Consider the following 12,605-nt stretch of genomic DNA (forward strand, 5'->3'; position numbering starts at 1 on the left):
CGTGCGTGCGTGCGTGCGTGCGTGTGCGTGTGTTTTTCAACAGTAAATCAATTGTTTCCTAGACCTAGGCAGGGATGGGCAACTTTGATTGTGGTGGGGGCCACATCATTGATGTACTGGCCACCAGGGGGCCGCAGATTAACTTGAAACACACATACACAAAAATTCCATGTTTTGTATGTAATTATTAACAAATATACTAAGTCTGACATCTTCATTGACATTTTACAATCTTTCAGGGAACATCCTCTAATAAGCTCACTAAACAAATATCAGTTCACAGAAATGTTATTTCATTTTTACAAGTGGCATGTTTGTATTGAACAGGTTATTAAACAGTGAAATAAAACTATTTTAAACTATTGGAAAGCACGGAAAATGTGTGTGTATTGAGATTAACCATTAAAATGACATACACATGAAGTCATGAGCACTAACCCAGACATTAGTTGTCTAACTTGAACCTAAAACACTTGTAGCCAGTCTCTGCATTCCCCTTATTCCACAATAAGGGTTGTTCCTCAGCAACACTCCCCCTCCCTCCCGCTGAAATTATGAATGAAAAGCGTAGTAAGATAACACGGCAGGGTCCGTGACAGTTTGTTTTCATCTGATTTCAAATAAACAAAGTCTTGGTTTTAAGAATATTAAACTTGTTTCGCCAAATTCAGATGATAAATACAACTTTTAAGCTTGTAAAGGCATAATTACAACTTAACGTCACAGCAGGCATAACAACAGCCGGTGTTTCTTGTGAGGGTTTCCCCGGGGAAAAAACACAATAAACACAAATGCGTCACAGATTATTTTGCAGTATTTGAAATCATGTACGCAGGACGGTATCAGTACTACAAGTAAAACAAATTCAAATTTTTTTTTTTTTTTTTCAATTACGTTGTTTATAAATTAATCTGAGGGCCGCAAAAAGAGGAGGTGGGGGCCGCATGCGGCCCGCGGGCCGCCATTTGCCCATCCCTGACCTAGAGTAATACCAAAGTACATTTTTCAGTGCCTGCAGTTAGCTGTTAACATCTATTGGGTTTTAGCATGGGACAATCACTTGCCTACGGCTAGTTTCCATTGACTTTATGAAGTCCTGGCACTTTCTGAAATATGGCTGATTTAAACCTTCACCTGTATGTTTTTTTTAATTTGATGACACTATCTAACACCGTACATCAGGCAGGAAAAAGAGAGAAAGGGAGAGAGAGAGTGAGTGTGTGTGTGAGAAAGAGAGAGAGAGAGAGAGAGAGAGAGAGAGAGAGAGAGAGAGAGAGAGAGAGAGAGAGAGAGAGAGAGAGAGAGAGAGAGAGAGAGAGAGAGAGAGAGAGCTCAACGCATGGATGTACTGTAACGCCTTCTCTCGGTCAGTGAATGCATTCACAATGAAAGGACGTTTGGCTTGACATTGAAGCAGAATTCAGCTGCTGGCTCGTTATTATAGTAGCCTACAATTCCTGTTCGCGGTATGGACGGGTTGCAGGCAGAAAACGCAGGAGTTGACGGCATCGGGGAGAACGCTGAGGAGAGGTATCGCGCTCTCGCCTATGACACCGCTCTGAGCACTTTGGTGGCGGTGGCCGTTTACGTGGTGGTGAAAGTGAGCCTCGACGGCTTCAGACAGTGGCGGGCCAGGGTCTCGGTGCTCATTGTGGGCTCGGGTCCCGTGGGTCTGACGGCCGCGCTGGTCGCTGTCCGCTCCGGGAAGGTGCTGAAATTGACCGTGCTGGATGAGAGGTACCGGGCTGCCCTGCTCTGCCGGCCCCAGCAGATCGCCCTGGATCCCCGGAGTGTGAAGTTTCTGCTGGGACTCGGGGTGGACTTTGATAACATGGAGGGCTGTTGGCACAACGAGCACTTCTTCACCAGGATAGGCGTGTTTCAGGAGTACCTGCTGAGCATCCTGGAGCAGAAGAAACAGATGGTGGACGTCAAGGTACTGCTGGGTAACAAGGTAACCTCCTCAAGTATTCCAGACTACAGTTTAGTTAACCATTATTAATCATGTTAGCACTTCAATGTGGGTTTTCTCTCAAAATAACCTTCATGTGCTTCTCTGACCAATAGGCTATTCATTATCTTACAACTTGAATTTCCTCTTGTCATATTTGATAGGCTACATGTATCACTCTTCAGGAGATAATGTTTGAGGACTTTGACGAGTGGAGAGGTAGTTTTCATGTCTCACACAACCTCATTCTGTAATGACTATGCCTTCAAAGTCTGTCAAAACCTGATCCTCCCTTAGTGGCAGCGGTCAAAGAAAAGTGGCTGGTGTGTTCCTCCTTCAGTAGGGGTCTGATATCTATCAGCTGTGATGGTGACAGAGATGTGTATTCATATGTCCAATCAGATGCCCCTGAACAAGGCTGCTGTCTAATATATAGCTCACTCAATTATTTTCTGACATGTAAAGTGCCATTGGACGCTCTCAATATGAGCCAGTTTTCCTTGTTTTTATAGAAACTTTTTGCATACGGGTTTTGCAGCAAACATACTCCTTAAATGTTACTTTCTCTTAATCACATTCATTTTTGACTCCAGCCTTACTCTGATTTACAATTCTACAATTTGACTCAAGCAAAAATCCTAAGAGAACATTGAGTACAATTAGACTAAATGAGGGCTCATCTGTGGAAATAAACTGTAAAGTGAGAACTGACCTTAAAGGGGAAATCCTCAACCCTCAAATCCAAACACATTATTACATCAAAATAAAATGGATTTAATCCTATTTGGATTACAAAGGATTTAATGTTATCAAACAGATTTAAACTGTAAAGTTCTGGCACCTCGCCACAAACTGTGATTGATGCATTATTATAAAACGGACAAGTCAAGTCAAGCAATCTGATTGGTTCTTAGCCGTGATATACTGAGCGTATACCACGGGTAGAATTGTAAGACCCTCCGCTTCGCGTCGGGCCGAACCACGCCCCTTAGCTGTGATATAATGAGCATATACCACGGCCTGTCGTGAGCTATTGCTTAATTATATAATCACAAATGTTATGCCTTTTTTATAAAAAGAAGTCATGTTTATTTGGATAGCCCTCACTTTGACCTAGATGACATGACACCCACAACAACAGACAAATTGAATGATAACAAAACCTCTCAGCCCTCAACTTAGAAGCAACATAAACCCACCAACCCAAAACCTGGGGTTACTCTGGGAGAAACGAGTTATCAGAGTGGGCAAACAATTGTTAAATGTTCAGTGAATATTTGTGTCATTGCTGGAAACCAGAGACACTGCTTCATTACTGCTTTATTATGGCTGGTAGTGTCACTGAGGATGTTGTGACAGTAAAAAAAAAACTATCTTGCTGCTACACTTGTGTGTTGCTCCTCGTCTCTGCCTCCGGCCAACAACTTCTTTCATCATCAGCTTCAATGTCATCTCTGTTAGTTGCGGCTGTCCTCCCTGCTATCCAGTGACTCACCAACCTTTGGACGATGGAAAGCAGGGTCAAGAGGGTCTTTGATTACAACCAACATCCGTTTAATTTAGAGTCTCCGCTTGATCAAACAGGACATTTTGTTTGATGCATATTTTGTTTCACCCTCCTAGCCTGCCAGAAGTTTGAAGGTTTGATAATGCAAAAAGGGGCTTTTAAATGACCTGTTCTCTGCAGTTTAAATGGATGAAGCAGTTGCTAGCCAATGTAGCCCCTGTGAGTCTTTTTTAACTGGCTTTCTCCTGCTCTGCCTCCTACTCGGCACAGGAAAGTACCTGTTTTAATGAGAGGGAGCCATGCATACACAGGCATGACAATAAATCTCTCTGTGAGACGCACTGTTGCCGAGACACTCACAACCTTGTGAGACCATTTGAATGGCTTGTAAGGGTATTAATGCATTGTAATAGACAAATAAATAGAAGTATCTGCAGTAAAGACATATCTGTAGAAATAAGTAACCATGCACCTAACTAACTAACTAACTAACTAACTAACTAACTAACTAACTAACTAACTGACTGACTAACTAACTAACTAACTAACTAACTAACTAACTAACTAACTAACTAACCAATTCACTTACTCACTAACCAACTAGCCAACTGGCAACATTGAATAAAGGAAATAATCATTACCTTCAACCCTCAAGTGTAAAACTCTTTTAATATGCTCTTGGTCCAACTCTCCCACATATGTAAGCATTACAAGATACTATGCATAATAAGGCATATTATTTGGCAAGCAAACTTTATTTTTCAAAAATACTTAATATCTACAGCTACAAATGAAAACTAAAATGTTTATACTTCATATCAGTAAATTCACTGTGTTACTTCCCCCTCCAATAAAGGAGTCATTAAGCTATGAAAAAGTAAATCCTATCTCACTGTTAATAAAACTATTATATCCAATAACCATAATAATAACAACCCTATTGCTTCAGTTTACAGAGGAATACCTGCGGCGAATCCCGCGGAACGAGTGGCCGCGAGTGATTGTGGTGGCTGATGGGTCGTGTGGCGACTCCTGCTCAGTGCTGGGCATCAGCTCTGACTACACTGTGGAGACCTGCCATGCCTATGGAGCTAATGCAACCATAGAGAGACTAGACCAGAGGCAGGTCAGGACACACACATGCACACTCACTCACACTCACACCCACACATGAACGCGCCCAAACAACCTAAATAAATGAACATACGGATGCATTAGCTCATGTGCACACACTGAGTCATTAACCAACAGGTTGCTGTTTGTGTAAAGGTTGTCAGGGAGTAGAAACAGGATATTGCAGGATGTTGCAGTGAGAGTCTTTTATTTGTCCTCATAAAACTGAGTAAAGCCAACATTCATGTGGACCTGCCAACAGCAGCTCAACACTATATGTCATTCTCATATAAACAGCAAGATTACAGCACACTGTTGGATCTCGTCAGCATCAACAGCAGCCCTATTTTGATTTTCTCATTGAATATGATAAGAGCAGCTGTTGTTTTTGATGGAAGCAATTGATCCATTGTGCTCCTCTGGCTAGACTCAAAAGCTTTTCCTGGCATGTGAATATGATCAAATATATATCAAAAACATCCACCACAATGTTTTTCACTTAGTGTGCCAAAGGTCACTTGACATTATATAAACAGATCATTCAGATACCTTGACTGATAAATCAGAAAAGCCCCCAAAAACACAGAGAAGACGAATACGGAACCCTCCCTCTCAGGGAAATTGATTTTGAGTTGTGTAACATAAGCTGCAGATAAAGGAAATTGGAAATAAATTGGTAAGGCAAAGACATCTAATCTGCCTTTGGGGGAAGAAATATTGTTGAGACTGAAAAACAAATGCTGCATTCTTACTGGTCCACTGAGGAGGAGACATTGAAACAGCAGACAAAGAATATTTACCGGAGTGGTCTCCTACATCAACCCAGACATTAGCCATTGTTGACTGTATTGTTCATAAAGATTGAATTGTGCTAATGATTATTATCAACAGTGACAATCTATATAAAAAAGAGAGTATTTGTTTGAAGGAACAAAGACATTGTATGAATCTGAACACAAGCATATCCCGCGTTGCTATTCTTTGCCACCATAACCATTCATAGTACGTTCTCTGTGTGTGGCTGCCTTTTAGTGGCCCCTTTTCTCCCTGGCTGTTTCCTGTACTGATTGAATTTAGCTCTCATGATGTGACCTGCCCGTCCCCACCATTGCTCCCATCCCCTCCCAGTTGCCTCCTGTTCGCTCACTATCTCCCTTGGTTGCGATAAATGCTGTTTTATCCCACTTGGCTGGCTTATGTCATTGAAAATAAAATGGATCCATTCTGGCTTGAGGGAAAATGTGGCGTCCTTGCCAGAATGAAGCACTAAATAAAAAGCTATTCTTACTCTCCACTCAAATGAATATATCCCCACAGGAAGATATGAGTAATGTTGTAATGTTTTCACCACATTAACATAACAGGGTGCGTGAATGCTAAGACAATAATGAGATGTGTTTTTCATGTCGACAAATATGACATTAACCTCCTTGTATATTTTGTGATATCTGAAATGATTTGATCTTTGATCTGTTCTTGCCTCTCCTTTCTTCAGGTACCCACACCTGAGATCCGTGCCCACAGCCTCTACTTCGACCTGTCGGCTTACGGGATGGAGGCCCTCCGAGAGCACCGAAATCCAACGGCCAAACCCGGCTTCCATCTGAAGATCTACGGCACCTTCAGAAACCGTTACATGGCCCTCGTGTGCCCCGCCTCCGACACCAAGATGGTCCGCTTCCTCAGGCACACGGCCAACTCCTCTGTGAGACTCTCTTTCTCCTTTTGATCAAATCTGAGATGTGCTTACTTATTGTTGATGTTAAAGACTAGTTCCATGTTAATGCAAGGAAGACACAGATAAAAACATCTCTGGAGACAGCGCCGTGCTGAAATAGCTACTTATTGCTCACCTTGCATTCAGCAAATGGCCTTCGACTGCACTATTTTGGGAATCCATTAGTGTCTTTATGTGGGTGTATGTTTGCGTGAGTGAGTGTGTAAGTGTTTAAGTCTGTGGAGGTGGTTGAGTGTATCTCGGCAAAGAGAGCATGACATGAAGAAATGGGGAAAGAGGGGGAAGAGAAATAGACATCACTGGTGTTTTTGTGTATGGAGGCCATCTGTACCCTGCCGTTACACCTCAGTGAACAAGTGGTGCGCAGGATCCTTTCTTCATGTGCTCAACTACAGGCTGTTCGTGCATTTACAACCGCTGGGCAGTCTGTATTTATTTACACACTCTATGTTTCATGACAAGTAGTGCTCTGGTTGAATGTGTGTAAGTGTGTAGTAGAGACAGGTAGACCATCCTTGGAGGGCTTGTTGCTATGTGGGTGGCCAATCACATGCACTGTTACTTAGTTACAGATGACTGTGCACGTATGGGTTGTAGACGTGCAGAGTTTAGCAGAGAGAATGCACGAGGCTTGTCACTCAATACCCACAATTGCTTAAAAATCAATGAAAAGGCTCACAATTTTTTTTTTTGTGAGTCACAGTTGTCGTGCACACAGAAGAAAAGCTGCTACAAAACCTTTAGAAGTGGCATTTATTTTGACTTACAGAGCACCATTAAAACAGATAGTTTAAATGGACTGCTGTGGTTGTTTTCATCATGGATCAATCTGCAAATCATTGTTTTGATCATTTGGTAAATTGCTTTGCTTTTCATATGGAATAAAAAAAATATTACAATCAATATATATATCCTTTCAAATATGCTTTTTCATATCATATTATGACAAAGAAACGCAAACGTTGCTTGTAAAATCACTGAAATAATCAATTTGATGTTCACAATATGGTTAAAACATGGTAAGGTAGACTTTAGATGATGCTGTAAATGACATGCTCTGTTTTCTCTGCCTAGATCATGAAGAACATTTTCCACCAGTCCTTCAATGTGTATAAGACAGACATAGAGCCCCGTCTCAATGACGTGACTCTCCACCACATGCAGTGCAGCCGCCGTCTATTTGAGATTCAGCTATCCCACAGACGAATCAGCGCTGCCTACATAGAGGGGAACAATGTGGCGGTCACTGTGGAGGGGGAGGCAGCACGCGTCCTCAACTTCGACACAGGTACACATGTCTATAAAACCTTATTTATTGCTTTGCTGAGAATAAAAAGGGATATCTGCCCTTAAACACTGTACGATTCTAATATGTAATGTGGCATTGTCTCTGTCCTCAAAGCATTGATGAAGGTGAGACATAATATAAAGCAGAACAGAGAGCCCTCTGAATACATGAGACAGAGTGAGAAAGAGCAATATGGAAATAAAGGAGAGGATCAATTTTTTATGAGTTATGCCTGTGTGTGACTCATTACTGCATTCAATAACCTTTCAGCCAACGCGTATGGTTTTGTCTTCATGCTGCTTTATGTTTATGTATGTGCCTTTGTTCATTTAAGCCACAACTTTGACCTTAAGGATGCAAAAAGAAGAACAGTATACATATAAATCTGCATTGTGAGTTACTAAGATAGATTTTATTTGTATGATGTTTGTGATTTCTGCTTTTCCTTTCCTTTCGGTTTTATCCTTCAGGTTGTGGGGTGAATCTAGGTATGCGGGGTCTGGAGTCAATGGGGACGTTTATTTACCGGACAGCCACTGCTGTAGACCAGAATGATGTTCTCGAGGCTCTGTCGGCTAAGATGCAGCACTCCAGACAGGTGGCTGAGACCTTCAAGCAGACTGGCCTGGCTCAATCAATGTATGAATGAAACACGAGGAAGTGAATGCATTGCCACCTAGTGGTGGATTACTTCTGTTCACCATGTATCATGAGTCTGATGCTGAAATGGACCACTAATAGCTACATACTGATGGAGCTGAACCAGCATGAGCTGTCAACAGATGGATGATGGATGTAAACATGCAACCATATGTTTTTGTAGGTGGATGTTTGTGTATTGATGGAGCGAGAATAGCCAAGGCCACATTTGGATCAGTGTTCAGGTTGTAAAGCTTGTTAATACTGTGTATCAAACTATGTCAGAAAAGAAAAGAAAAGAACATTTTGGTGTTGTAATGAAAATATCCCTGTAAAGTTTGAGATTTTAAGAGAAAGAAATCTAGTGCTAAGATATTAGGAGTAGTTGGAGTAAATGAAAACTACTTTTCATCACTGTCATCTTCTCTTTCAAAAGAGAAGGAACTGACATGATTTACAATATTAAGCTCATTCTGCTTTCTGGACACCAATTGTACTAGTAGAAATAAGTATGAGCCATAACATCATCAGCTAGCACTGAATAATGTTCAACGGTTATTGTCCAGAGGAATCGGATCAGAAGTCCAAAGTGTTACTATACATACGTACGTTCGTCCTCGTGTTTGTTGGATATGTGATAACTGTGGCGATGAAGTCCTAAAGTATTTGCTAGAGTGGCCTATGTTTGTATGCAGCCTTGTAAATGTAGATGTTTGCCTTATTTGAAAATAGTGCTGAGATCATACTACAAGCCAATTGTGATATCACACATGTATTTTTATCTGGTGTAACATGTTACTCTTTTTATATTTTGATCCAGGTGATCTAAAAGAGTTAAAGTGCCAATAAAGATAATGATTTGGCAGGAGTGATATGGAGGGTCCTCAATTTAAAAACAACTTCAAGTTAGTTGCTCGTCAGGGCTGATATATATTTTTATTCTGTAAATAAAGATAATAAAATGAAGGCTTATACAACAGACTTAACTGTTCTATTCTGTCCATTATCAAGTTTTTTAGCATTCTGTTGAAAAACTTGGAAACATTTTTGTGAACTGCAACCTATTAAGATGATACAGTAGTCAGGTAGGCTGATATGAGGCAGTATTGTCCTCTAGTGGTGTATTCCTTCAGTTGCATCTGCTCAGCCCAAAATTACAAGACCTCTCACTCCTGTTTGTATAATTATTTAAGGTATAGACAGTGCTGCAAAAATGGGGGCCTAAGCGACATTTTGTCATGAGGCCACCTGTGCAGATATTTAGACAACGCCCAAAGGCGATGCCTACATATCTTTGAACTTGTTTAAGAGTTATATATTGTAATTTTATGTGATCCATCGTCCATGTCGTATCTTAATCGTAATTGAAAATGTCACTGCAATATCACATGCAGAAAGTTGTTCCAGTCTCCCTATATGAATCACTGACAATCTGTCATTTATTAAAATGTTTATTTTAGTTGCGTCATATTATTCAGATCTAAGCATTTTTTTTGGCAGCAGATATATCTAGGCCTAAAGGGAAATATCATAGGCCTATGGTTTTATTTAGTGTTGGGTATTATTGTAAGTAATGCAACATACAAAGGGGTTTATTACGACAAGTTGATACTGCTAGTCAGTAATTGCACTACAATAACCTTATTTTATTAATAGAAGTCATTTTATAGCCTACTCATCTACATTTTAATTAGCATCATCAGAAGTTGCATCTACCATCTACGGTACCATCTACGGTACCGCCCAGCGTGCACGTTCAGTGACCCAAATCAAACACACCTGGTTGGACAACCATGGATGTATAATAAGAACTGGATACAGCGTGGGATGCGGGGTCTCGTTCTTTCCTATGGCAAAATGGAACAACTTTTGAGAGAGCAAAACTATAGGTTACTTACGTAACCCCAGTTCTCAGAGTAACATGAAGTGAGATGTCTCACTATGGGATGCGCCTCATCGCGGAGCAAACAGAAGCATTAATCTCATTACGCCAATCCTGATTGGCTGGTGATCTTGACGTCAGCGTCAGGGAATCCACCCCCTATAAGTAGCTTGCGCTACGCCGCATGCGTCATTCAAAATAAGCACCTCTTCTCGCTTCACCATAGCAAGGAGGGCCGTCTGGTGAGACATCTCACTTCATGTTACTCTGAGAACTGGGGTTACGTAAGTAACCTATAGTTCTCATTCATAACACTCCGTTCGATGTCTCACTATGGGATATTGTAGCTCCCGAATTGCCAGACGAGCTTATCTCAAAAGTCACCAAGACCAACCAGAACTTAACAGTTAGAGCTCTAACTCAGCAGGGGGCCCAGCACTGCATGGGCCACACTGGGAGCAAAGACGTCTAATCTGTAAAAGCGGACAAAAGTGAGCGGCGAGGACCAGCTCGCTGCTGCACAAATGTCTTGGATGGAAACACCCCTGAACAAAGCCCAGGATGTAGCCAGACCACGAGTCGAATGAGCATGCAGACCCGAAGGTGCCTGCAGACCCTGACTCGTGTAAGCCAAAGCAATTGCCTCCACAATCCAGTGAGAGAGCCGTTGCTTAGTAACAGGCTTGCCCTTCTGAGGGTTAGCCCAGGACACAAAGAGTTGGTCATTATGACGAAACTCTTTTGATCTGTCCATATAAGTGCGTAAAGCACGGACTGGACATAGCAAATTCGGCTGCTGTTCCCCGGAGGGACACAGCGGCGGAGGAAATACCTCAATGTCAAAGGGGGTACATGAACCAACCACCTTAGGTATAAAGGCAGGGTTGGGCTTCAGCAACACTCTCGTTAACCCTCGGGCGAACTGAGTGCATGAAGGATGTACAGATAGCGCATGAATGTCACTGACTCGCTTGGCGGATGCCAGGGTCAGTAACAGCACTATCTTGAGTGACAGGTGCTTCATGTCAGCTTCTTCCAGGGGTTCAAATGGGGCTCGAGTGAGCCCATCTAAAACCACTGTCAAGTCCCATAAGGGCACCAGTGACCTGGAAACAGGAAGGAGCCTGCGAGCTCCCTTCATAAAACGGCAGACCAGAGGATGCTGGCCGGCCGTCTTACCCTCAAAACCCACATGGCATGCAGCAATAGCAGCCAGGTAGACTTCGATCGTGGAGAAAGCTCTGTGTTTATCAATTAGGTCCTGTAGAAATGATAAAATCACTCCCACAGGGCATTGAAAAGAGGTGTGCCCTTTTTTGAAGGCACCAGTCCTCAAACACCCTCCACTAACAGTCATAAAGAGACCTAGTGGAGGAAGCAGGAGGACCGGAGGCCAAATGTGCGCGAGCGCGTCCACGCCTAATGGTGCGTTTTGATCGCGCATTGAAAAGAAAAGCTGACAGTGAGCATTTTCTTTTGATGCGAACAGATCTACCGCGGCTCGGCCGTAACGCACCCACAGCTGGCTCACAACCATTGGATGTAGAGTCCAGTCTGCATATAGTGGTACACCTCTGGACAGCAGGTCTGCACCGAGGTTCATCACACCCGGTACGTGCGTCGCTCTCAGAGAGAGGAGACGGCCGCAGCTCCACAAGATCAGTTTGCGTGCCAGCATGTGTAACTGGAGAGAGCGCAAACCCCCTTGTCGGTTTATATACGATATTGTGGTCGTATTGTCCGTCCTCACAAGGACATTGTGTCCTCTGAGAAAAGGCAGAAAGCGTTTTAGGGTGAGGAACACCGCTAAAAGCTCCAGGTAATTTATGTGCGACCGCTGGAGGTCTCTGCTCCAGAGACCCCTCACCGGACGACCTTCGTAAATACCTCCCCAGCCTGTCAGACATGCGTCTGTGGTGACCACCTTCCGTGAAAGGACAGCACCCATAGGCACGCCCCGTACCAGAAAAGTCGGGTGCAGCCAGTGGCGCAGTGCCATTACGCATTTCACAGTAACCATCACTCTCCGTGCTCCATGACGCGCGGGGTTTAGTTTTAGAGCGGCTACCCAGCGCTGAAACTCCCTCATGTGTAACGGTCCCAGCCGTACAACCAGGATGGCTGACGCCATGAGCCCCAGTAACCGCAGGCATGATCTGAAAAGAACATGTTTGCGCAGCTGGAAATGAGCGAGGCAAGCTCTGAAAGCTTTCACTCTTTCCGCTGACAGGCGGGCTGCAAAGGGCACCGAGTTCAGGTGTAAACCCAGGAAGAGTACAGTCTGTGCCGGGCACAACATGCTCTTTTCTTTGTTTATTATGAAACCCAGGTTGAGCAGGTGCTTTACGAGGACATTTGTCTGCGTAATAACCTCCTGTTCCGACTGTGCGAGAAGCAGCCAGTCGTCTAGGTAGGTTGCCAGGCGAATACCCTGTTGTCTTAACGGGGCTATCGCGGCTTCCGTACATCGTACAAACACTCTTGGAC

At 43.1% G+C, this 12,605-nt stretch overlaps 1 protein-coding gene across 3 annotated transcripts; it reads left to right on the plus strand.

Moving 5' to 3' along the window:
- Positions 1-1,356: 1,356 nt before the first annotated feature.
- On the plus strand, positions 1,357-9,695 carry LOC307040757 (uncharacterized protein). Of its 3 annotated transcripts, none has more exons than XM_079683881.1 (5): positions 1,357-1,954; positions 4,408-4,584; positions 6,067-6,276; positions 7,384-7,597; positions 8,068-9,695. In XM_079683881.1, exons 1-5 carry the CDS (start codon positions 1,469-1,471, stop codon positions 8,244-8,246), a joined length of 1,266 nt encoding a protein of 421 aa, XP_079540007.1. In that variant the 5' UTR covers positions 1,357-1,468; the 3' UTR covers positions 8,247-9,695. The 3 variants fall into 3 exon arrangements, with proteins under 3 accessions (XP_079540007.1, XP_079540008.1, XP_079540009.1); XM_079683882.1 differs by having other exon boundaries at positions 1,357-1,936; XM_079683883.1 differs by lacking the exon at positions 4,408-4,584.
- Positions 9,696-12,605: the final 2,910 nt, after the last annotated feature.

This window comes from Notothenia rossii (genome assembly GCF_949606895.1).
Source record: "Notothenia rossii genome assembly, chromosome: 5".
Lineage (NCBI taxonomy): Eukaryota > Metazoa > Chordata > Actinopteri > Perciformes > Nototheniidae > Notothenia > Notothenia rossii.